The following is a 27,598-nucleotide window of genomic DNA, read 5'->3' as shown; positions in this document are numbered from 1 at the left end:
ATATATATATATATATATATATATTAATGTTGTAAATTGGGATAAGGTATGGAGATCATTTTATGAACACTGGTTGGCTATGTACTTGCAAAAATTAGAATTTGGATAAACTTTAAACAAAGTTACACAGCTTTAAATATTTTTTAAGTCATGTCAACAACACCAATGTTCTTCAGGACTGCACTAGAACGAAAGGATGTGGCATGAAAGTGAGTCATGATAGTGGTGTAGTACCTGGTCACAGATGAGGTCCCACTTCTTCTCATTATCATACTGGCGGAGGAGTCGTGCTTTATCCGGGGGCAGGTTCATAGAGTTCTGCAAAACACAGCATTTGTGCTTTAGAAAAAACACAGGAAGCCATGAACTCCTCCAAGCATCCATAGCAACGACCTTGTAGAGTTGTCTCTACGCTTCTCTTCCTCTGGGTCACAGCGGTTTCTTGTCTGACACGAGAAACCCTGCAAACTCACGTCCTGGGCTGACACCTTACATCCTGTTCAATGCCATATTTCTCTTCAGAGCCTGAGTCAAACATTATGACAGTCTTTTACTATCTTTAACACTCCTTTTTACAAAAACATTGCTTGCAAAAGTTACAAAGCAAGCCAAATTACATAATGCATCACTCTTGTCCTAAGCACAGAGTGTAGGATTATTATTTGACACTTTCATGTAACTTTTGTAGCTGCATGAAAAAAAATTATATATAAATTGATATATAATAAAAATAAAGGGTCCTTCAAAATAATGTGCTAATGATCTACTAATATTCTAATGACTACTAGCTGACATGTAGTTACAAAGTTACTTACAGTTAGTTGAATGTCTAAAGTGGGACATTGTCTAAAGTTGTTACATTGACAAATGTGACAATTAACCCTTATCTGGCTTTATGAAATGTACTTAAAAATGGTTAAAATCTGTCTTTTATTGTAGCTAATGTTACATTTTCCCACTCGTGAACATGGTGTTAAACAAAACATATTGTGATTGGTTGCTTTAGATGTCAGTCAGACAGCCTCTTTGATGGCAGTCCTTGGTTAATAAAGGATGAAAAAGAGTCCAAACCTTCTGCTGTCAGTCTGAAGGTCTGGCTATGTGCAACTAAGCAGACCAATGCTAGACCTTTTCTTGACAAGCAAATATAAAAATGATACTTTAACAGGATACTTAAATCCACAATTATGACATATTCTGTTGAAATTCTTGATTCTGATTGGCTGAAAGGTGTCCAAAAGTCATTTAATGCACAGGTAGTTCCAGACAAATTTGATCACAATTCAAAATAAATGCACTTCCCTCAAACATTGTACAATATTTGTACACATATTAACTCAGTGACAGACAGTTGCCAGAGCCTTCATTCATCTTGGTAAGCTCAGGAACCTATAGATGTCTGCTTTACCAAGGAGTTGATGGAAATCAACAAACTTTGAAACATGTCTAAAAATGTTTGTGAAGAGGTAGCTAATACATATTGCTATGAGCTATTAGATATGCCCATGTCATATACATGAACAAACTCAGGGCCTACTCACAATATGCTATCCAAACCATGCCCAGTCCCGTTTCCCATTTGAGAGTGCTCTGAATCAGGCTCAGGCATGGTTAACTTGGCCGGCCCTGGCCTGGTTGAAAGAGGTGTGCCAGAGCGCGGTTCACTTGGGCTTTTGGTGCAGTACACTTGTGTGTGAGTGCAAAACGCGCCTGAGCCCGAAACCGAGAGTGAGGCGTGACTTTTAAGGGACTGTTTCATTATGGATTAATTAATCATTCTTATTGTTCAATGAATACAAACTGTCGTAGATTATTAAAGAAACAAACCCCTCACTGCACCACAGCTGCACCTTTAGCAAACCTCCTAATTCCTGCAGCACGAGGACTTTATGATTGTTTATGAGCGTCAAAAGTGGCTGATCTGTTCTGAGAAATATTTGACTGTGTTTCACTGCATCTTAAAAGATGAAAACGATATAACTAGAGAAATCTCCACTGTGCTGAGCTAAAGTTCTTACTGAACAGCGCATCATCAATGACGTAAGCATGTCCAGGCCCGAATGTAATGCGAGTGCGGGCTGTTGAGGGAGACGGCTGTGTTTTGGCCCGGTTCAAGGCAACTGTACATAGTGTGAGTACGCCCTCGATTTCCTTTTTGTGCTCTCTCTGACTCTGCCAAAACAGGGAGATCTAACATGCCATAACTGATGTAATTTGGTCAAATATTGTGCTACCAAGACCACTAGGCTCAAGTATTAGTTGTATCTTGTCTAAACCTTGTCAGATGACCACAGTATATGCATCGTAATTAACGGTTTGTCGTGTCTTAAATTACTTCAAATGCACTTCACGTTTAATGGTGGTTTACTTCCACATAATCCCATATTTAAAAAATATCACGGCCATTTATAGCTTTTTTTTTAACCATACTATTGCAAATAACTTAAATTAATCTGTTTTGGTAATCCTATTATGTGCAATACACCAAAGCTTACTGTAGTAAAAGTAGTAAAACTACAGTATACATTACCGTTTATTAATTAACTATATTTAATTCTAAAATATGCTGTAGCATTCATAGACAAAGAGATATATTGTAGATATGGTTAAAAAAATTGTATTTAAAATACATTGTTGGAGTATTTGTTTGTGGAATGCAATACGTTGACTGTCGTACAAAGTTTGGGGTCGGTAAAACATTCTAATATTTCTAAATTATGTTTCTTATACTCACCAAGGCAGCATTTATTTGACAAAAAATATAGTATAAACAGCAATATTGTGACATTAAATAATAATTACATTCCTTTTTAGTCTATTCAATGGACCCTTGTTGAATTATTTTTTTAAAACATAGTCCAAACTTTCAAACATTCTTGCACATTTGAGAGTTACCCACTCATGATTCCCATTTAAATAATAATAATAATAATAATAATAATAATAATAATAATAATAATAAGGCACTGTGTTGAATCAGCTTGAGCCAAGGAATCAGAGGAAAAAATCATTTTGATTGTAGCCCATTTGGTATAAAAGCTATAAAGATAAACATAAGTAAAATTATTCCCTTAGTTAGGGAGTCTAAAATTATTGTGGATCAGACTGTTCTCTATCAGTGTGCCAAAGTTTGCGCAAATGCCGTAAATGTTTCATAGGGCTCATAAGAATAAGATGACGGAATAATACAGTTTTTATTGTTTGCTTTGACCTGGTTAAAGAACTAGGTTCCACTTCATTTTAATTATCACTATCCCAGCAGAGCAAAAGACAGATCTTGCAAATGTGTAAACCCTTTCTCATTGGGTTGACACATTTTCCCCACCATTTTTCAAAACAGTTAACACGGATGTCATTCAAGCAGTCCAAACTCCATTGCTTTAGCTATGGTGACCAAACAGAAACCATCTATTCCTAACCATTAGAAACTACCAAGATCGGTGTGAATTCACTGAAGCACCGGTTTGACACTCCACACAAATCTTCAATTAGCAATCAGTCTGCAAACGGTAGAAGGTCTGTGTTGTTTTGTGGTAGGATGGATGGAGTAGGTCAATAGTGGCTTTGTCCTATACTCCCAATAGAATTGACTATATATTGGTTTACATGTGTTTTCTCTAATATTTACAGTATTTTATTACTTTTGTCTGTTTTTTTAACAGTATTTCAGTTTTCAGTCACAGTTTGAAAAACTTCATGAATTCAAAATAAATTTAATCCCAGCATTTCTTATGCTGGATTCAATTATTTGCAAAAAAAAAGCAGATTTGACAGCCCAAATAGAAAAACAACAAATGGCATTGGCAATAGGCTATGGCAAGCAATGGTGCACTGATTCATACTGAGTTCAGTATTTTGTTGTCCATTGTGTAATCATTACAATTTTTCATGATTGCTTGGATGCAGTTGTCAACTGAAACTCCACATTTTCAAAACAGTTAACACACAGGCCTAAACAGCGGCACTCATGGTCAAAATGACTCATTTTGCTTGCAAAAGGCACATATCGTGTCAAAACATTTAACATATGCAACAAAAGCTAGTTTTACCTTCAAACTACACAACTTGCAAACAAGTATATGAGCTCTTTCAATTAATCATTACACAATAGACAACAAAATACAAAATACAGAACTCAAAATGCACCACCATTGCTTGCCATTGTAGCTTATAGCCAATGGCATTTGTTGTCTCTATCTGTCAAATTCGCCTTTTTGCAAAGAATTGGATCAAGAATAAGATGTGCTTTGATTGAATATATATTGAATTCATGACATTTTTCAAACTGTGGCTGAAAACTGAAATACTGTATATAAAAAAACAGACAAAAGTAATAAAATACTGTAAATATTAGAGAAAACACATGTAAACTAATATACAGTCAAATCTATTGGGAGTATAGGACATAGCCATACTGACCTCCTCCATCAATGCTGGCACAGAACAACACAGACCTTCCATCGTTTATATAAGGTTTGCAGAATGATGGCTAATTGAAGATTTGTGTGAAGGAGTGTCAAACCGGTGCTTCAGTGATTTCATACTGATGTTGGTAGTTTTTAATAGTTAGGAATAGATGGTTTCTGTTTGGTTACCAAAACTAAAGCAATGGAGTTTGGACTGCTTGAATGACATCTGTGTTAACTGTTTGGAAAAATGGTAGGGAAAATGTGTCAACCCAATGAGAAAGGGTTTACACATTTGCAAGACCGGTCCTCTGCTCTGCTGGGATAGTGATAATGAAAATGAAGAGGAACCTAGTTTCTTTAACCAGGTCAAAGCAAACTAGAAAAACTGTAATTGAAAGAGCTCTTATACTTGTTTTCGCGCCGGCAGCTAGCTCTCTGCAACTCTCACATGGTCGCCCACTGAAGCTAAGCAGGGCTGCGCCCGGTCAGTACCTGGATGGGAGACCACTTGGGAAAGCTAGGTTGCTGCCGGAAGTGGTGTTAGTGAGGCCTGCAGGGGGCGCCCAACCTGCGGTCTGTGTGGGTCCTAGTGCCCCAGTATAGTGACGGGGACTCTATACTGCTCAGTGAGCGCCGTCTTTCGGATGAGACGTTAAACCGAGGTCCCGACTCTCTGTGGTCGTTAAAAATCCCAGGATGTCCTTCGAAAAAGAGTAGGGGTTTAACCCCGGCATCCTGGCCAAATCTGCCCACTGGCCTCTGTCCATCATGGCCTCCTAACCCTCCCCATATCATGATTGGCATATCATCACTCTGTCTCCTCTCCACCAATCAGCTGGTGTGTGGTGTGCGGTCTGGCGCAAAATGGCTGCCGTCGCGTCATCCAGGTGGATGCTGCACACTGGTGGTGGATGAGGAGATTCCCCCCCCATTGTGTAAAGCGCTTTGAGTGCCCAGAAAAGCGCTATATAAATGTAACGAATTATTATTAATTATTTTCAAGTTGTGTTGTTTAACACAAGGTAAAGCTAGCTTTTGTTGCATATTTTAAATGTTTTGGCACGTTATGTGCGTTTTACAAGCAAAATGTGTAATTTTGAGCATGAGTGCCACTGTTTAGGCCTGTGTGTTAACTCTTTTGAAAATGTGGAATTTCAGTTGACAGCTGCATCAAAGCAATCAAGAAAAACTGTAATAATAAGAACCGGAATGGATGCAATAGGTGCCTATGGACCTTCAGTGCTTGCCCCTTAATAATACAACAACAAAAATAATAATGATAATAGTAATAATAATAATAATGCTACTGTTTGAATGACAAATAAATCATTCCTTCACCCACTTCTCACAGAGTGCTGCATTGTAACAAGTCTACTCTCCAATATCAGCTCATGTTTGCACTACAAACAGATCTGAATGTGAATCTCTTTAATGGTGGAACCCACACTGAGTCGACAACTGTCTCCGATCAAACACTCATTCTCCCTTTATTAACCTGAGACTCTGAGCTATGATTACAGATAGTAGGCTCCGAGCCAGACTGTCACAGCATATTATAGAGCTCTCAGTGGGTTTTCCCTTTGAAGATGGCAGAGGTGTTTGTTCTGAAGATGCCATTCACACCCATATCAACACCCACCCATGACCATCACCCCCGCAAGGGATTCAGCCAACAGCTTCACAAACTATTGCCAGGGTAGCATATCATCTGAAATTACATGACCACTCTATTATAACCAAAAAGTTTTTCCAGTGGTATTGACTCCATGATTTGTGGAAAGTGAATATTGTGTGTGTTGAAAGAATGAGTTTTATTTTGTTTCCACTGTGAAGTGATTACACCTTTTCCACAAGCCCGTATGAATCATATTCTGTGATATGTCTGGGAAAGACTGGTGGTGAACGTAGTCTTATAGCAGTGTTTCAGAATGTTTTCCATCATAGTTCATTCAGACCATGTTTCCACCGTGTATTCACATGCACTTTCAGCCATTTTGCTGTTTTCTATCAGATATTAAAATGCATCTCTTTTGGCTAATTGTGCTCAGATTTTGTTAAAACTGTTATTTTGTTACATTCTACATCACTTTTGTTTATGTTTTGATCTAAGAACAAGCTGAAAAGCATGTGAGGACAAATGTGGGTGCAGATGCCAACAATTTTGTTCATAATCCATGTGTTTTGGTAAAACAAAGCAAAGTCTGAATACCTTGTTTTTGTGTACTTTATCTTAATATATCTGAAAATCTGCATTTGGTGGAGAATCTTTTGAGAGAACTTCTTGGTTTGAAAAGTGGACAAGATCAAAACATTTCAGACCCTGGATTTGTCACAATAATTCAAGATAGTTTATTTTATTTTTTTATTCATCATATCAAGCAAATTCTTTGTTCAAAATCAGCTAAACAATTTTTTTTTTGCTTTAAAATCTTAGAATTCTGAACAAGACTAAAAAATCCACAATCTGTGTAAAATCTATTCAAAATTTGCAATGTTGATTTTGCCAGTGCACATTGTTATCCTTTAGAACAGGGGTGGCCAATTTTTTTCCAAGAGGCCACATTAGACTCTGGTTGGATTTAGAGGGCCAGACCAATACAGTTAAGTTGGTTAATGAAAAAAAAAACATTCTGGGAAAATAAAAATAAAAAAACACTAAAGTTTAAAAAAGTTTTTTTTTTTTTTTTACACAACACATACTTTTTGTACTTTTTGACCAGCCTCACAATATCAACTTTATATAAATGCCATGGGGTTGTTTGTTTGATTGCTTTACTGAACAAATGCACTGAAGTCTGGTTGAATGTGTGGTGGATAGGCTATGTGATGTAATGATCATCGCTGAGCGAGGATCTGTATCTGGATTTGTTCAATCGTAAATCTGAGGTAATTAGTCTACCTTTATTATCGTGTAATTCCACATAAAGTGTGAAGCTACCTGATAGGTTCCTGTCACATGACTCGTGGCTCGCTTGTGAAATGTTTTTCAACTCGGGGCGCCTGGAAAACGTGAGCGTGACATAACGCATGTGCATCCCTTCCTATTTGCACGCTGAATTCCGCACGTCTCCATTCGAAATAACGAAGCTGTGCACACAAAAGGCGCTATATGTGAAAGTCCCCTTTTGATGACTTGCAATATCAGACCTGTGCATTGCAAGGCCCTTTTTGCAGCTGAATTTAAGTTAAATAAATACTTTACACGGGTCATAAAATGCACAGGTCTGCTTTAGGTAAACAATAAATCTAATAATTACAAAAAAAAATTGTTTAGGTAATCTGCAGTCAAAGATAGACCATTGCGTCTGCGTTTGGAGTGGTTGTCCAAGTCTGTTGACTTCAACCACAATATTCAAAGCCACAGCCCATTACCATTAGTTTGATAAAAGCGAATGATGCGCAAAAAAAGCCCCTTACTCAATATTCTGTTTCAGTTGGAAGTACATTAACATACTAAAATAAAAGTCTTAGCAACTTCCAGTATACACATACTTTAAGTCACACAACTTGCTTAAACACATTCCAATGAACTAAATCTAAATGCAAGATTTTAAAGCTTCAAAAAGCAGTTTTAAAACATCTCTCTTTATGTAGAATGCTTTTTATGCAGTTTTGAGTCATATGGTTAAAAATGTGGGAAGCCATCAGTGAAAATCTGTCAGTGAGTTAAAACTTGTATTTAAAATAAATGAACATTTTATAAAAGTGAGTCATTAATCATGTGTTTCTCAGACAGTTCAGCTTCCAGCATTTAATACAACAGCAGACAGACTCAACTGACCATGTAGTAAATTTGTTTTGTTTGAAACCACATTCGACTGGAAGACAACCAAATTATAACGACTAGGGTTTGTAATGTCTGAAAAGCTTACACCATTTAAGCAGAAATGACAATGTGTAAAAGAGGCCCTGGAGAATGTAATTTGGCTCTGTCTGGGAAGATTTCAAGCATCACAGTTCCCGCCCACAATTCCCCTTTCCAATGTTTTCTTTTTTCCCCCAGTTGTGACCTACGTTGTGCATTCCAGATGTCCACAGTTCCAGAAGGAATGTGTCCTGTTTATAACAGTAATGAATTTAGCTATAAATTATCCCACTTCATCTTTTCTATCACCCAGTTTTTCCTCCATTCCCTGCTCTTCGAACAGAGTGTATGGATTTTGGGTTGGAGTTTTATCCAGCTTATAGGATAAAAGTTTTCTCTTTTTCTCTCCAACTCAAATGTCAAAGATGGAATGGGCGACTCCTACACTTGTTAGCATGCATGGCATATAATACATGACGTAAACGGCAGCTCTCTCTGATGAGCTCATTGCTTCCCAACATTTCACACACAAACATCATCCTTTGTTTTTGAGGAACATGGACAGAAAGTCTACAAAAATATCAACCTCCTTGCTGAGTCAATATGAAAGAATCCAGTGTCAGAGGAAATATGGACTATGCTGCATTTTAATGTCCACAGCAAAAGAGATTTTATTGTGTATTCAAAAATGTACTATCAATTTTCAGTTTTAGAAGGCTTGAGGTGAAAATATCACCAAAATTAACAAAATTACAAATTTAATATAATTCCCTGCATTTTTTAATAGAATTAAATATCGTCACCTTGGAATTATAAGGTTCTATCTGTGTTCTGAATGATTTTGAGATATTGGGCTTCAAAGTTTTTGCATTCCATGGCAAACAAAATGTGTGTAACATTTCTTTTTTAAATAAAAAGTCTTAAAATGTAAACAACTTAAAAAAAAAAAAAAATCCCATAAAGTAAATAGTTGTCATTTAAGAAGAATATGTCAATAACTCAGTTTTGACAAAAATTCTAAGGTGAAGATATATTGTAGTTGTCACAATTAAAGTTACAAATGTACAAATGTAAATTAAATATGTGTTTATTTGTAATAAATATAAGTTAGAAATGAGTAAAAAGAGTTGATTTGCAATATTTGATTTAGATTTTAATCATAATATTGCAGCCAAATACTGTACCTGAAAAATCTAATATTGCAGTGAAAAGGTTTTTTTAACAGTAACTGGTTAAATTGAAGTATCATAAAGATTGTAAATGTGATATTTAAGTATCATAAATGACACCACATATTAATAAGTTAGTTATTTAAAAAATAAATGCCCTTTGAAATGTTAAAAAAACACCCTTGGAATTTCAGGGGGTAAACATTGACCCTAATGGAAAAGGATGTCAACAATTACCTTATTTGTTTGTTTTTGTTTCCTATAAGCAACTTAGGAGAAGCATCTGACACACAGTTGATAGTTAAGGAGCTTCAGTCTCAAGTGCCTGAACCTGTAAGCAGTGGTGGAAATAGTACTAAAAAATCATACTCAGGTAAAAGTACCATTACTTGCCCAAAAATGTAGTGCAAGTAGAGTAAAAGTATCTGTTGTAAACATTACTGAAAGTATAGTTTAAAAGTAGCCCTTTTTAAAGTACTCAAGAGTAGTGAGTATTAAACTGGGAAAGGTTGATGCGTTTACATGCAATTTGTGTACATGTGTGTGTGTGTATTTATAAAAGTAACATTTTGTAGTGCATTTAGTCATAGTTTAAGGCCATTCGGTCATCATACAGTAAACATCTGTCATCTTCTCATCAGTGACATGCAGTCTAAGCAGTCTCTGGGTCACTGCTCGTAAAGTATCTTTTGCTGCATGTTCTAAGGGAGTTGAGTATGATGTGATTTACTTTCTTTGTGCAATTTGATTGGACAGGAATCACAGGACTGATTCTAATCCCTATAGACAGGAAATAATAAAGTAGTGACTGCAGGCTGAAGAAAAGTAGTGGAGTAAAAGTACCAATACTGCACTAAAATGTACTTAAATGACAGTAAAAAGCACAAATTAATTGTAATAAATTACAATTTCAATTGAGAAAGACTAATCAATTACAATAAATTGAGTATTTGTAAATTGTTACTTTACACCACTGCATGTGAGCAACAAAATTGTCTTCAAAATAGAGAATCAGAGGTTGGATCTGGCCATATGTCTGCTGCCAGGTTGCAAGAACTGCCTAGTGACCATTTGTTGGTCTGTTATGTAATTAGGGCACTTAGAACACAGTCCTCCATTCACATGATGACCCGCGATCTGGTGCCACATCACTGATAACAGCGGCTGCAGAGGGCTCAGAGGAGCCTTTATCTGATCTACAGAAGCTCTCCGAGATTTAGACCTCTTTGTTTCTGGTCTGGAAATGAATGTCTCAGCAAATAAGTTTAAGATTCACTTTTCTGATTCTGCTGTGTCTGCTCTTAGGTTTTTTTTTCTCAGGGCCCCAAGAGCTTCCTGGGCAGATATTATTAGCCAAACCTCTGAAGACCAAAACTGCCACAATGAAATGAGGCCTGCATAGTACAAAAAAAGGCCAAAGAGCACAAAAAGAGCATTTGAATCAAAGGGAGAGCCGCCAATGCTAAAACCTCACTGAAGTAAGATCAAAGAAAACACTATGAAGATTTGGATATTTATGGAGCTGAGTGAGGAAAAACTAGCTTGTCCACTCCAGGCTACTATCAAAACAGCAGTCTGAAATAGCAAAACACTAAATACTGTCCTAACCACTGAGATGGCACATAGTTCAATGGGATGAAAGCGCTTTGTCTGTTCCTGGAAAAGAAGAACAACTTGTTTTGGTATAAAACAAATTCCCACGCATTCAGATAGAAACGACTGCAAATAGTATACAATTACAATATAAAAGGTCATGTCCAAAAATAATAACGCAAACAAACACTACAAAACAAAACGGATCTGTTAATTCTGTTAATTCATTTTCCTTCGGCTTATTCTCTATTTCAGATGTTGCCACAGAGGAATGAACCGCAAACTATGTGTTTTAGGCTTATGCCCTTCCAGACACAACCCAGTATTGGGAAACACCCATACACACATATTCATACACAACAGACAATTTCAACCCAGGCTCTTCTGAAAACATACCACTATATACATTTCTGGAGAGCACCAAATATTTCCATAGAGCAATTTTTTTGCAGTTTTTGATTTGCAAATCCACCAGAGGCCACTGTGTACACTTTTTTTTTAGATCTTAAATTTCTCTTGTGAGTGCCATTCACGCCTGCTGTTCTCACATAAATCCACCAGAGGCCACTGTTGACTGACTGACTGAATGACTGCCTGACCGATTGACTGACCCACCCTCCTCCTTCCCTAAACCCAACCAATAGTGTTTTCAAAAGCACCGATTGACCCACCAACCCACTTCCCTAAACTCAACCGACAGTTTTAAAAAGCAAATCCTAAAAAGAAAACCACTCACCTGATGTATTTCCCACATTTTTAGATGTTACCACATTCTCACTCTCTTATTTTCTCATTTATTTAATTTTATTTTTTGCCTTCTATTTTTGTTTTACTCGCCTTCTGGAACCATTCTTCACCACACTCAAACCCAATCACCGTGGTCACCTCCTCTCTGTGTCTCAAGTCTGCTGACGTACATGATGAGCCACTGGACAAACTGGTAACAGCAGGAAAGCCATCCATTCATAGGTAAGCAGTCAGCTGGTAAGCGCGAATCGGAACGACATCATACCGCCCCATATCGCTAATTTTAAAAACAAAATGCAGCTATTTGTACTTTTGGTTTCATCATTCGTGATCTCCAGAAATGTATATATGGCTGTTTTACGGATGAGCCTTAGTTGGACAAATTACTTTATTCAATTCACCAATGGTGCATGTCTTTGAATTGTGGGGGAAAACCGGAGCATGCAGATAAAACCCATGCGAACACAGTAAGAACATTCAAACTCCACACAGGAATGCCCACTCAAACCAGCGACCTTCCAGCTGTGGGTCACTGAGTCACCGTGCCGCCAAAAACTGATTTAATTTAAAACAAAAAAAACTAACACAGGCTCATTCTGAAAACCTAGTCCCAAGGACGTTTCTGGAAACCGCAAATTATGTAGCGAGAGATATGTATGGCTGCATTTCATTTTCTAAGCAAACGCTACGGGGTGGTATGACGCCATTCCTTTTCTCGCTGACCAGCTAACCGCTTACCTCTGTGTTTAAAGCTTTCCCGCTGAAACCAGTTTGTCCAGTTAGCTGGTCATGTACGTTGGTAGACTTGCAACACAGAAAGGAGTTGACTACAATTACGACGACCGAGTTCGAGTTCAGGGAAGAGTGGTTCCAGAAATTAGGTAAGACAAAAACAGAATCCACAAGTAAATAACAGGGTGAGAATGTGGTAAAATACGAAAACGTTGTAAAAATCAGACAAGGGCTTTTCTTTTTCTGGATGGCTTTCGTAAATCGTTGTTTGGGTTTAGGGAAGTAAGTGGGTGGGCAGATCAATCAATAAAATTGGTTGGGTGTAGGGAAGAAGGAAGGTGGGTCAGTCGATTGGCCGGTCGCCCAGTTGGCCATTCAGTCAGTCAGACAGACAGACAGTCATTTGACAGCGGCCTCTGGTGTGTTTTCACAAGAACAGCGTGGGTGCAAACGTCACTCGCGGGAGAAATTTGAGATGAGAAAAAGCGCACACAGCGGCCTCTCATAAATTCGCAAAAAATGCAAAAATATGTACCTCCCGGGACATATTTCGGGGTCTCCAGAAAACAAGTCATGAAAAAACAATATAAAACTAAAAAGTTAGTAAGCTCACTTTCATTTTAAAGCGATTAGTTGACTTTAATTATGAAAAGTTGACTTAAGTTAAGTCAACTTAATTCCAAATTACAACGAATGATCAACAATTTACTCACTTTTTTTTACTTCAGTTAAGTCAACTTGTTGCTTTTAAACAAGTTTACTCAAGTGACGAATCACTGTTTATATTATACTACGTCCCAAAACAAAACTGATTATCTAACCAAAAACACAAAAACCAAAACTGAAAATGCTAGCAAATGCTTTACCCAACTGGCAATCCCTTACCTAATTTTGCTAATCTCATTTCACTTCCCCTACAAAAGTCCAGTCTTGTTTTCCTGCCAAGGTGACGTTAAATAGAGACCCAGATCCTAAATCTAAGATGAATATAACAATATATTTTAAAGCAGCATCTATCTCTAAAAATAACACATAAAATCAACTGCCTAAAAGCTCTATACTTACAAAATAATAAGATGCAACCCACCACACAGACAAAAGGAGCTTCTGTTTGATCCCAGTATAGTTTGTGAAAGGGTGACTGTGTGGACACAACAAAAGAACCATTCCCTTTTTCTGGCACGTTGAGTCTTTTGGTGAATGAACATCTTGAACAATAGACTGTGGGTACTGGTGCTACCCAAAAAATGAGGAATTCACACTCACTCTTAAAACTAAATGTACTGCAAGTATTTTAAATTATAGGAACTTACATTTAACTATGACACATCTGGAGATTCCTCTTTCTAATATTACAAGACGAAAGAGAAAGAGAAGTGTGGGAAAGAACAGATATCATGACATGTGAAAAACAAAAAATGAAAGTAAGCAAAAAAATGCTACAAACAGCAAGTTTAGTCTGCAGATTTACCAGTAGTAATTGGGAAATTTGGCTGATGCATCAGTGGGGCAGGCGAAAGGGGAGATAATGGTAAGTCTTGGAGAACAGTAGCTTGATTTGTTGTTGAGGATCAGATTGCAGTGAATGAAAAGACGTGAAGAGCCTGAGACAGAGAAGAGAAGGGGTGAACAAACCCCAGTCACGCACAGCCCTCCTCACAAAACACAGCACTTGATTGAGAGCACAGGTCAGATGGGAAGACAACGTACAGTCAAAATGAAGCCAATCTGTGCTTTCTCAGCAGGAGAAAAGGTCTCTTGTTTAGGACTTACTGCACAGCCAGAAACTCCAACCCAAACTATTTAGTGAACATAAAACATGAATTTTGAATCAGTGATATCATAGAAATCTGTCCTGTATTGGAGATTTTAAATTAGTTTTATTGACTGATTGGTTTGTTTGTTTGTTAATTTAAATAATATAGCTCAACCCTCAATCTGGAGGACCAGGACATACACAAATACACTATGGACAATTTAGCTTACGCAATTCATCTATAGCGCATGTCTTTGGACTTGTGGGGGAAACCAAAGCACCCGGAGGAATTTTTGCTTTATAATAAAGTACATGCTGTTGTTAAAATAAATTATAAAATTGTATTATCATTTATTTTAACAATAACATGTACTTTATTATAAAGCATTCATTCATAATTCTAGTCATATTGAATTGCTATTTATTTTAATTTAGTTTATTATAAATAAATCAAACTCAGTGTTTTAATCATTTTAATATTTACATTTACTAAGTTAGCAGATGCCTTTACCTACAGCAACTTACAAGTGAGGATAAAAGAAGCACTTTAAATCAATAGAGAGTTGTAATATATCAGTGCTATGATAAGATTTTTATTTATTTAATATATTTTCTTTTTGCTTTTTTTTTTTTGCTCATAAGAAGGTTTCTGGTGCAAACTGAGAAAAAAGTGTGTCATCTACAGGTGGTTTGTCAAGCTCACTCACATGTATGAAAGCGCATTAAAAAATGCACAATGTTTTTCAAAATCATGGAGTGTTCATAAGATAGTGCCTGGTGCACACGGAGAGGAGAGGCTTACTATAATTTACTTTATTTCAGGGCTGTTTATATTGAAGTTGATATTTAGCCACACCATGTTGGTGTTTCGTAAAATCTATATTTTACAAGGTCTACCCCCAATCTTGAGGACCAGGACATACACACTATGGACAATTTAGCTTACCCTATTCACCTACAGCCATGTCTTTGGGACTGTGTGGGATACCGAAGAACCTGAAGGAAACCTTATTTTATCTTTACCACGATAACAGTAAATAATATTTTACTAGATGTTTTTCAAGACACTTTTGTACAGCCTAAAGTGACATTTAAAGGCTTAACTAGGTTAATTAGGTTAACTAGGCAGGCTAGGGTAATTAGGCAAGTTATTGTATAACGATGGTTTATTCTGTAGACTATCAAAAAAATATACAGCTTAAAAATTGTTTATAAAAATTAAAAACAGATTTTATTCTAGCCGAAATAAATCAAATAAAACTTTCTCCACAGGGAAAAGAATATTATCAGACATACTGTGAAAATTTCCTTAATCTGTTAAACATCATTTGGGAAATATTTAAAAAGAAATAAATTAAAGGGGGACTAAAATTTCTGACTTCAACTGTGTGTATATATGTATCATTATTTTTTGTTTGTTTGTTTGTTTGTTTGTTTGTTGTGTTACTATACACTATACTATAAACTAATGAAGAATTTACAGTTAATTTTGATTTCATGTTGACTTTAAGAGTCAGACCGAAGACGATCGTCATCAAACAACCACCACGAAGCAGCATACAACCGACTTTCATGAAGTGGTCAAATATTAGTCCCCACCAAGAGACACAACTATGGCATGTTTAAAATCAGGCCACACACTTTTACAGCCTTATTTGGCTGGTTCTCCATCCGCTCCGAGAGGGCAGTGGAAGTTCATGTGAGCGAAAAATTCTTAGCTGCATTTATAAACACAAACAACACAAATACACTTTTCGCCCATCCACAGCTACAAGCGTCGGCTCCCATGCCTGAGACCCGACTCTGGGAGACATCCAACATAAACTCTTCCAAAGCCCACTTAAACCTGCAGGCTTAACATAACTTAAACCCCAAAGCCAATAAGAGTGGTTTACAAACTGATCTAAACGGCACTTGGGCTATTAAGTCAACAGGTAGAGACTCCAGTTTTAGCAGTAGCTTCTACTGTACTACAGGAAGAATGAAGAAGGAGTTTGGGATCTCATATTCTTTTAAATGGGTCTAGCATGTGTCAGCAGAGTCAACTAGACTGGAGCAGACGACCAGACACACACACACCGTCTCACCATCTGAGCGCGTCTCCAGCCTTCAGCTACTGACGGAGCTCCAGCTAATGAGTCCCCAGAGCCGAACGTCAGCGCTGGACCTGAGGAATGAACAGCAGACCCGCCAGACACTGTGGACTAAAAGCTTGAGTGGGAAACAATAGATCCTTCAGAACGTCATGCCGGCCTGCTGAAGCAGTTTTCCTCTCATTCTTTTTTGGGAGAAGGTGTGTGTTAAAACCCTTCTGTACAGTCACTGTTAAAGAGATTCACCCAAGAGTTCATCCCAAAAATTAAAAATGCTGTCATCATTTACTGAGCTTCCAATTGTATCAAAGTTTATTTCTTCTTCTGATATTGTAACCATTTCAATTAAAATTGCGGCTTGCTTAAACTAAACAACTGAATCAACACAATTTCAGTTCTTTGGGTGGAAAACTTTATGCTCAACCCACCTAAATTTGTAAAAACAATCAAGTTAACTTATGTTGCGACAATATGAAGGAATTGTGAGGGACCCATTATTTTTACAGTGTGATTTCCATTGTTCTGTGGATGTCAATGGGTACTGTTTTCAAGCATTCTTTAAAACATCTTATTTTTTTGTTCAACAGAGGAAAAACCCAACGATTTTGAACCACTTGAGAGTTCATGGCGAGCAAATTTTCATTTTTGAGTTAACCATCCCTTTAAAGCTGTAAAACTGTTCAACCATTCTTTCCTTTCGACAAAGCTCTGCTTCACTGCATTAAACTCAAGGAATTTGAATATTTCTTCAAGCATGGTGAAGACAAAAGTTCTCTCTTTCTCCCTCCTCAAAAGAAAACAAAAGAACTTTGACCCTGGATATGCTATGGAGTGGTAAAGCTAAGAACATCTCGTACACCTGTATTAAGCATCATCCACATGTAATCAGATTGACAGAAATGCTTTTTAATACATTGTGTAACTGTTAACAATGTATTTTATTAGCAATAATAATTATAATGTGAGTTAGGTTTAGGAATAGTTCCTTGTAACTATGCACAATTCACTGTAATTGCTATAATTAGTGCATGGAATATGTGAAAATAAAAAGTGCTACCACATTTTTTGTTCTGCTGGTTGAACATCTTTTAACATTCTTTGTAATCCTTAAATAAAGTGGAACAAATGTATTTATTTACATTGTATTTCTATTTAATCTCCCCCGCCATATCCTTGAAATGACAGTTTACGTTGCCCCTTTCAATGGAGGTTCTGCGCTCGCCTGCTGATCCTGATGGCACTAGCTGTTGCACAGTCTTTCACACTTGAAGAACTAAATGAATGCTTAAGTCTATTTAACTGAATGTAATGTAATTACATTACAACATCAATGCTGTAAAAGGAAATTGAAAACAGTTACATTAATATTTTACTGAAAGGTTATCATTGGCTAAAAAACACTAGCTGTGCATATAGCCCATTGGATACCTCTGCACGCAGAAAGGATTACATCACTGGCACGTTCATGCAGTTCAGACAGACAATGACAGACAAACATCAACAACCTACCTTCTTTTTTAAGTTTGGCACTGTAATTGCTATCTGTACTAAAACGTTTTCTCTCTGGTGAATGTTAAGTGATATATTGTAGTGATGTTGTCTAGTGCGTTCAGGAGGCAAGGCTTTAGATGCCAATTGCAGGGTAAGACATAGGCTTTCAGTGCTATCAGGCTAACATTAGCATTTACCAAGGTCTCATATTGCACTTTTAATATACTGGAACAGATTGCTATTAAGTTTCAAATGAACAATTATAACATAGATTCATGGAATATTAAATAGGTTTATATATCTGAATGATAAAGCTTCACTCAAAAAAAATGTTTTGCTGCTTGTTAAACCACTTATTTAAACCACTTGTTAAACCACTTATTTAATAAACCACTTATTTAAAATGAGCTGAAACTACACAATCCTTGAGTTTTGTGGGACAAATTCAATGATTTATGTTCAAATCACAAAATCCACACGTTTGTTAAGTTGACTTCGATTTGTGCTGGGACAAATACTTCTACAATACTTCTATTAAACATTTTCATTTCTTGATTTAACATTTTGCTTTCTTCACCTTTTTGCGTCTTGTACGTTTTTGGTTAACTTTTATTGTTTGGACAAGACACTGAAAACTCTGAAAAATAAAGAACCTTTTAGAGTAGCGCTAACCGAGTTTTGACCAAAGAAAAAGACCATGAGCCTCCAATCACATTTCATTTACATAGTTATGACTGATTTTCCAAATTTGACCAAACCACATCAACACAAAAATATTGAAGCTACTGTTCCTCCTATTCTTTGCTACAATGCAAAAAAAAAAGCACAGAAACCTCAATTGTCAGAGGTATCACAAGGCCAGGGGGACTTCCAGCTTTTAAACTTAGTCAAAAAGTATAAAAGTTTACTTGAATAGAAAGAGCGCTGGGATCTACAGGATCTCCTGACACCGAGCAAGATTAAATGAGTGTGAGAAAATGTTGTCCTCCATTCACTGCCCCTGACACCTGATCTTCAGTCTTAACCTGTAACCTGAAGCAGGCAATCACAACAAAACAGATCTACAAAACAGAAACACCACCACAACACTGAAGAAGAGGGAGGTCAAGACACACCATCCCCCATCAACTGTTTACATTAGAAACACAAACACAACCCACTTCACCCCAGCCCGGATACGCTCCAATAAATATAACAAAATGTACATAAAAAACTATTTAATATTTGCAAAATACTTGTAATATTTAAATTATTAATAATAATATAATAAATAATAATATTAAATAAGCAATATTAAATACACAAGTAAAACCTCTGACTGCCTGAGATGTATTTTCATAATAAGTGTGACTTTACTCAATCACAGCATAACTTTGTTTGTTTATAATGTTTTTTTGTGTGTTTTTTTGTATTAATTATTAAAAAAAAACAGTTATGACTTTTGTTACTATACTTGTGTTTACTGTTATCTTTGTTCTTTTTGTTTTTGTTTGCATGTTGATTAAAACCAATAAACCAATAAAATAAAAAACACACAAGTAAATAAAGAAAATGTGAAAATAACATCAAATAAAAATATAAAATACAAAATATAAAATAAGCAAAATGTAATTCATTTATAATATTACTACTACTGATAACAATAATAATAAATAAAGAACAACAATAAAGAACAATAACAATAATATATATATATAAAGAAAGAAAGAAAGAAAGAAAGAAAGAAAGAAAGAAAGAAAGAAAGAAAGAAAGAAAAGAAGAAAGAAACAAAGAAACAAAAAGAAACAAAGAACATTTTTAGTTAGTTCAAATTAATACACAAAAGCGGTAATGATAATATCATTTAGCTGTAGATTATGTTACTTTAGTTTACATGCTCCTGGACAAACCACCACAATCAGCTGTGAAAAGAAAACAAACTCAATCATCGAAAGTAAAAACAGCAGTGCAACTTGAACTTTTCAGAACTGAAATGAAACACCCAAAATTATCGGCACATGAAACTTCCCACACAAATACTTTATAAAAGCACAGAGGGGTAAACTGGTAAACAGAGACGCTGTAAAGTCCGACAACATCATGATGATTTGAGCATTAACACCTCTTTGCTATACAGCCGTGATGTTTATAGTGCACTGCACTCTTCTTCTCCAGCTAGCGGCTCCCTGAGGATCAGGACGTCCTCCATAAATCATCAATCAGCTCAAAAACACACAAACACATTTCATTTTTAAAAGAGAAAGTCCAGAAGCTTGCAGAGACAACCTGACTATTCTTATTTATATATATAAGCAACAAAAAAGTAGACTTCCAGTTTTGAAGCATGTTGTGGGAACCTCTTTCAAAACATTACTAGATTCAATGATCAGAACTGCACAATTTAGCATTGAAAGAATGCAATCTTAAATCTACGGAGCCACTTTAAATGTCCTCACAAAGGGACATTTAAAAAAATAAATAATGAAAACATTCTCGTTCACTTGACAAAGCTTTCTTGTGCAGAGATGATATAGAAAATGTATGTAGTGCATTTTAAACAATACCTTTCCTTGATTCAATTGTCTAACAACAAAAAGTCTCTAAAACTGTATCTGTTTGCAAATCTTTTTCTATATTTAATGAGCAACTTTTAATATATGTTTTTATACCCCCTGTGTTTAGTTGTTTCTCCCTTTTTTCTTTGTTTTTATTTCTATGTTTTTGATTTGTTTTTGTATATACAGTATATGCTCATATTGTACACACTGTGTTGGGCTTATTAAAAAATAAAAAAAGGTTGCTGTGGACATGAGTCTTCATTATTATTTTTTTAAATGTCCCAATTCAAACATTCATTAGTTCATTTTCCTTCAGCTTAGTCCCTTATTTATCAGGGGTCACCACAGTGAAATGCACCAGCAAATATTCCTGCATATGTACCAGGAAACATCATATTCACACATGCACTCATACACTATGGCCAATTAAGTTCATCCAATTTACCTACTGTATAGAGAATGTCTTTAAAATGGGGAGAACATGCAAACTCCACACAGAAATGCCACCATAACCACTGAGTCACAGTGCCACCCCCCAATTCAGCAACATGATTATATTTCTACATACATACAAACAAACAAACAATTCTCGGTTTATCCAAAATCACTCTGTTCTATTGGTAATGCAGTCTCTGAGAAGACTTTTTCCTGTGAGCAATCCTCATTTCAGGAACTCCTGAAGATCCTGATTAGGCTTCCAGATGTGGCACTCCAGATTCCTTTTCTAGATCTGTGGCACGTTAAGCACTTATAAACACTCTCAAATGCTGTCCTGATCAAACCCAGCTCAGTTATTAAATATGTGCAGGATTAATTATATCCATTTGGAGTCATAAAGTCAGATTTGAGTGTATGGTGATACAAATATAAACGTTCTGCGATTTAATTGTATAATGAATCAGAGGCTTTGGCTGACACTTAAAAAGAGGATGTCCTGTTTGCGTCTTCCCTCGGCCACACAGGAGATGGAGAGGAACAGAGTCATAATAACGGATATACAAAAGCAACAAGAGACAGGAGACAGACAAATATTCATCAGTCTGCAGAACACACACTCCTGTAAGCATGTATTATGATAACTCTATCTAAATGAAAATGATTCTTTTAAACATACTCTAAAAAATATTTTAATTACTATTTAATAATTGTTAAACACAGCATAATGCCTTTTTCTTTAATTCAAGCTTGTGTATTACCAACACAATCTCACTGTATTTTTGTATTGTTTTGATTTAGTGGCTACTTTGTATGAATTCATATGATCTCATTCACACAATTGAGTACAATTTGCTTATACCCCAATGACAGTTGGATTTAGTGGTGGGTTTGTTCGCCACCTCTTTATTTTATAATCTCGTATTAATTCATACGAATTAGCCACTAAACTGACAAATCATAAAGTAGTTATGTTTTCTCGTGAGATCAGACTGGTATTACACTATAACAAAAATGTTTTAATTAAACAGCTCTGAAAAAAACACTTGAGAGTTCTCAGATTCTCTAGATTTAAAGGGTTTGTTAGGTATAGAGTTGGAGTTAAATTTTTATATGTTTTATTCTATAAAGCGACAATTACATGACAAGTGTTTAGAGCCTTTTTTTGCAAAAAAGAAAATGACACTTGGTCAGAATAACAAATGTTTTCATTTGTTGTCAAAATCCTGAAACATGCCTGAAAAAAATGGCACTTTTGCCATTTTAGGCAAAAAATAAATGCTCCAAATGAAATTTCTTTACATTTTTTTTAAACAAATGTCATCACATGTACAAAATAAAACAAATAATATTGTATTGTAATTAAAATATTTATTACTCTTATACACTATAGCTATAAACAGAAATCTTAATAGCATATTAGCTTCATATTTACTCTTTACAATAGAATAGAACAGAAGAGAATCTTGCTTAAAGCTTTTCCTGAGTTATAGTTATATACGTCCATAAATATTAAACATTCTCAGATATTCAATATTTAGATCAATAAAATCAGTCAATAAGATCAGTCAAATCTTAATATCCAATGTTGCTCCCAAAATAAATATATTTTATTAGATAAGTTATATACAGTTGAAGTCAGAATTGTTAGCCCCCCTTTGATTTTTCTTTTCTTTTTTAAATATTTTTCAAATTATGTTTTACAGAGCAAGGGAATTGTCACAGTATGTCCAATAATATTTTTTCTCTGGAGAAAGTCTTGTTTGTTTTATTTAGGCTAGAATCAAGAAGTTTTTAACTTTTTAAAAACCATTTTAAGGTTAAAAATATTAGCCCCCGTAAGCTATTTTATCCAATAGTCTACAGAACAAACCATCTTTATACAATAACTTGGCTAATTACCCTAACCTGCCTAGATAACCTAATTATCCTAGTGAAGCCTTTAAATGTCCCTTTAAGCTGTATAGAAGTGTCTTACAAAATATATGGTCAAATATTATTTACTGTCATTATGGCAGATAAAATAAATCAGTTATTAGAGATGAGTCATTAAAACTATTATGTTCAGAAATATGTTGAAAAAATCTGCTCTCCATTAAACAGAAATTTGGGAAACAAAATAAACAGGGGGGCTAATAATTCAGAGGAATAATAATTCTGACTTCAACTGTATATAGCATATATTCATTCATTCATTTTCCTTCGGCTTAGTTTCTATTTCAGAGGTCTCCACAATGTAATGCACCACCAACCATTCCAGCATTACCTTTATGCAGCCGCAACTCAGTATTGGGAAACACCCATACAGTCTCTCATTCACACAGATACACGAAGACCAATTTAGTTTATTCAATTCACCTTTGGACTGTAGGGGAAACTGGAGCGCCAGGAGGAAAATCACACTAACACAGGGAGAACATGCAATCTTCACACAGAAATGCCAACTGGCCCAGCAGGGACTCGAACCAGTAACCTTCTTGCTGTGAGGCCACCATGCCACCCTATATAGAATATATTTCTTATATAAATTTTATTGTTTTAATATTTTGACAAATACTGCTGCAAAAAGTATTGTTTTTATGCAGTGAATTCATAATCTCATTGTCAAGCCATGTTCTGTCAGTATTTAACACGCAGCAGTAGGAATATCTATCTAAGAAAACGCCACAGTGGCTCCAAACACTGCCAGCATGGAAAAGTGTAAATTGCAGTGCAGAATCCTGAAGAAAGCCAAAGACAGCAGAAAATGTTTAGGCGAGGAGGCCTCCAGGCCTGTGTCATAATGGTGCGGTGAGTAAACTCACCCTGAGATAATAATAACGATGAGCTCTAGTACAGTCACCACCCACTCAGTCCTGCCAGCCTCAAAATAACGGGAACAACAGAAATACACTTTCTCTGAACGTGAGCATGAGAAAAAGTGCAGAAAAAAAGAGGATGTTCTGCTTCACATTTGTGTCTAAATAATGATTGGCCTGATATTGACAGAAATAAAACAATAATTATTTTCAGAAATCACATTCATCTGCAAGCACACACTCTTACAGCAGTTCCTGCGAGCTCTACATAGTAAAAGAAAGGAGCACAAAGGGCTCGGGGGGAGAGGCCCTCTCTCTAAAACAACACACACTCACAGAGCCTCCATTGTGCTGGAGAGGAAACCACTGTTCAGAATGGACCCTCAACACAGCTGCGACAGAGAGAGCTGTCTGACCCACTAGCACACACACACACACACACACACACACACACACACACACACACACACCTATGGCCAAACGTAAACCGTACACATTAAATAAATCCCATATAATGGGTAATATATTGAAAACAACACACTGCACACCTGGACTGCAAAAAATGACATCTTAAAGGAACACTCCACTTTGTTTGAAAATAGACTCAAGTTCACAAGAGTCAAACAGTTGTGATGTACCATTTTTGAATCTATTCAGGTGATCTCCAGGTGTGGTGGAAATACTTAGCTTAGCTTGGCATAGATCACTGAAGACCATTAGCATCAGGAGTTTTGATAATTTTCCTATTCAAAACTGGACTCTTGTGTAGTTACATCTTGTACTAAGACCAACAGAAAATGAAAATTTGCTATCTTCTTGGTCGATATCTGGCTAGGTACTATAATCTCATTCTCGCGTAATGATCAAGAAATGCTGCTGCTGTACCATGGCTGTAGCAGGTGCAATGATATTACACAGTGCATGAATTGACTTACTTCAGCAAATATAACCTACGTCCACAAGGTGTAAAACAGGAAAATGTGGAGCAAAAACAATAACAAGTTTTGGAAAAACAAGCATATCTGTCTGTGAACTGCAAGACAAGGTCATAACATGAAGTGGGCATAACTTGAAGTAAGTTAGAGGCGCAACTTGCAACCAGATCTTGTTAGCAAGATAGCGGAATTACTTACCAGTGAAAATTTTTACCAAAATTTCATCAGTTTTCTCCAAATTTATCCACAACCAATTCATTTGATCTATTATTATATCCATTCATTTAGCAACTCCACCATACAACTCCTCTCGCTGACTTTTTTGTCATGACAGTTAGCCTACTCACCGTCACCCCCTGTGGTTGCAAATAACAAAAGTAGGAAAACCTTTGCAACTCGTGGCTGTATGTTAATAATTGTGATGGTTGGGTTAAGGGTTGGGGAAGGTGTAGACATTAATAACTGACGGTTGGGTTAAGGGTTGGGGAATGTGTAGACGTTAATAACAGATGGTTGGGTTTAGGGTTGGGGAATGTGTAGACGTTAATAACAGATAGTTGGGTTAAGGGTTGGGGTAGGTGTAGACGTAAATAACTGACGGTAGGGTTAAGGGTTGGGGAAGGTGTAGTCCTTAATAACTGATGGTTGGGTTCATGGTTGGGGAAGGTGTAGATGTTAATAACTGATGACTGGGTTTAGGGTTGGGAAGGTATAGATTTTAATAACTGACGGTTGGGTTAAGGGTTGGGAAAGGTGTAGACGTTAATAACTGATGATTGGGGTTATGGTTGGGAAAGGTGTAGACGTTAATAACTGATGGTTGGGGTTATGGTTGGGAAAGGTGTAGACGTTAATAACTGATGGTTGGGTTTAGGGTTGGTGAAGGTGTAGATGTTAATAACTGATGGTTGGGTTAAGGGTTGGGGAAGGTGTAGACGTTAATAACTGATGGTTGGGTTAAGAATTAGGGTAGGTGTAGATGTTATTAACTGATGGTTGGGTTAAGGGTTAGGGTAGATGTAGACGTTAATAACTGATGGTTGGGTTAAGGGTTGGGGTAGGTGTAGATGTTAATAAGTCAGGCTTTTCCGAACTGCATTGTGGATCCATCTACACTGTTTCAGTGGCGTTGCTCGCTGCAGAAGTTGGGACTTTCTCAACTTTTCAAACGCCGATGGAAGCGTCAGCCAATTAGATCGCTGTATGCAAATACACCAGCTCAGACAGTAGCCAATTGCTGACTAATTTCATTGGCTGACAATGCTATGATGGTCAGATCAGCCCCAACTTCAAACACTAAGATCTGTGTGAATCAGCCATTGGGGTTAGGTTTAGCATATGTCTCCATAACTTAAAGTTACACCTCTAACGTAATGCAAGTTAGGCCCCTTCATGTTATGCCCCTGTGTTGCAGTCGACAGAAAGACCCTACTCAAAAATCAAGACACCAATCTTGACAAAACAATTGTAGTCACAGTTGTTACCGGTGTGATTAAATCAGTTAAAGAATATCTAGAACTCCATTCTAAACAAGTGCAAAGACAGTTTTATCGCTCATAACTTTTGAAAAGAAAAACACAGACAATGAACAAGGATGAAACCTTCTAGTACATGTGCAAACTTCAAAAGGCATACCACTGAATCTGTCCAAAAGAAAACAAAGTACACTTTCAGCTTTAAACAGAACACATACATTTGAGTCTGTGTTTTTGTGTGTAGGACAAGGATGCCCACAGAGAGGAGCCTCAGATGTCCTGGTCCTGACTGTGACGGGGCCATTGGAGAAACAGATGTACACTCCCACAGCATGAGTCTGCGGCATAACAAACAAACAATGGCCAATTCCTCCCCACCTGCGGGCTTTTTAGAAACACTCAGGCCTGAAAACAGCCTGACCAGACACACAGAGCAGATAAACGAAGCACGGGCCAAACTAATGAAAATGATTTAGATTTAATGTCCCATAAACAGGGGCCACAGCTTGACTCCATTAGTTCCACTCGAGTGACATCTATCAAATACTGTGACATGACAGACAGCACAGTGTCAGGGGTCACACCGACAAGCAATGGGGCTGGAAGGGTCACTGTGTCGCCTCTTCCTGTGTGGCGCACATCATAAAACTCGGAATCGCTAAAAAAAGAGAAGTTTACTTCAATAACTGAGACAGCAAATCTCTCTGTGTAAACTTCAAAGTAGACAAACAAGAAAATAAACCACTGAAGCAGCTCCACAGTACGACATTCTGTTTTAAGTGTTGGTAAAACCATTACAATGGCGCATGGTGGCAGACAGCCAGTTCAAAGGGAATTTTCCTTCTCTAAAGTTCTCCCGTGGCTTCGACCACAGGAATCTGCAGCAGCACAGTCAAGCGGGAGCACTTTGAAAGAGGATATCTCACATACATCTACTCTCGCTCCATCACTGCACCTCTGAAAAAAAATTACACCTCCTGTCTTTTTAACAAAACAGAGGCCCATATGGAGAAGTTTAGTCGGGAAGCCAGACCCCAACTTCAGTTTCAGAGGTGAAGGAGTGTTCCATTACCATAGAACGTTCCATATGGATTTAGAGTTCTGTCGACATCAAGCTGAACTGCGGGGGAAAAAATGAACAAAACTCTATTGTTGTACAGTAAGAATTAATACAATAATAATTCATGGTGTAAGTGGTCAAGTTGAAGTTGATGGAAAGTTTTAAATTGAAGTAAAAGTGAAGTGAAGTGAAAAAATCTACTTTTCAAGCTGTTTGGACAGACATATGTGTAGATATAGTGTACAGATTGTCATATTGAGGTGATATAAACACACCCAGTCGTTTTTTTTTCAATTTAACAACATAAAAACGGTGGACCAATTGGAGCGGTTTTCAGACTAACCGCAACTTGATGTAGGAGTGCAGTCCCCCCGCCCACTGAATTGATTGACAGCTGCACGTATTAATATGTCCCAGTAGTCACGTGTATAATCATATCAACAAGACCAGATGTGCGCAAAGCAGCTGGGAATAAAAGGTCTGTTCAGTTTGCTAGGATCATCAATCATCATCAAATATGATTAAGAGTGAGTTTCACATGTTTAAAATGTTTTAAAACAGTG

General features: G+C 36.7%; 1 protein-coding gene across 1 annotated transcript in view; it reads right to left on the bottom strand.

The window, feature by feature from the left end:
* The window catches only part of fmnl3 (formin-like 3), an 88,211-nt gene that overhangs the window by 52,747 nt on the left and 7,866 nt on the right, over nt 1-27,598 (bottom strand). The window contains 1 exon segment of the mRNA NM_001346154.1: nt 235-318. Coding sequence (NP_001333083.1) covers nt 235-318 — 84 coding nt within the window.

Source organism: Danio rerio, chromosome 23 (genome assembly GCF_052040795.2).
Source record: "Danio rerio strain M-AB ecotype USA chromosome 23, GRCz13ab, whole genome shotgun sequence".
In the NCBI taxonomy this organism is placed as follows: domain Eukaryota; kingdom Metazoa; phylum Chordata; class Actinopteri; order Cypriniformes; family Danionidae; genus Danio; species Danio rerio.
Note: the sequence above shows the minus strand (reverse complement) of the source record. Positions and strands in the feature narration are given on the sequence as shown.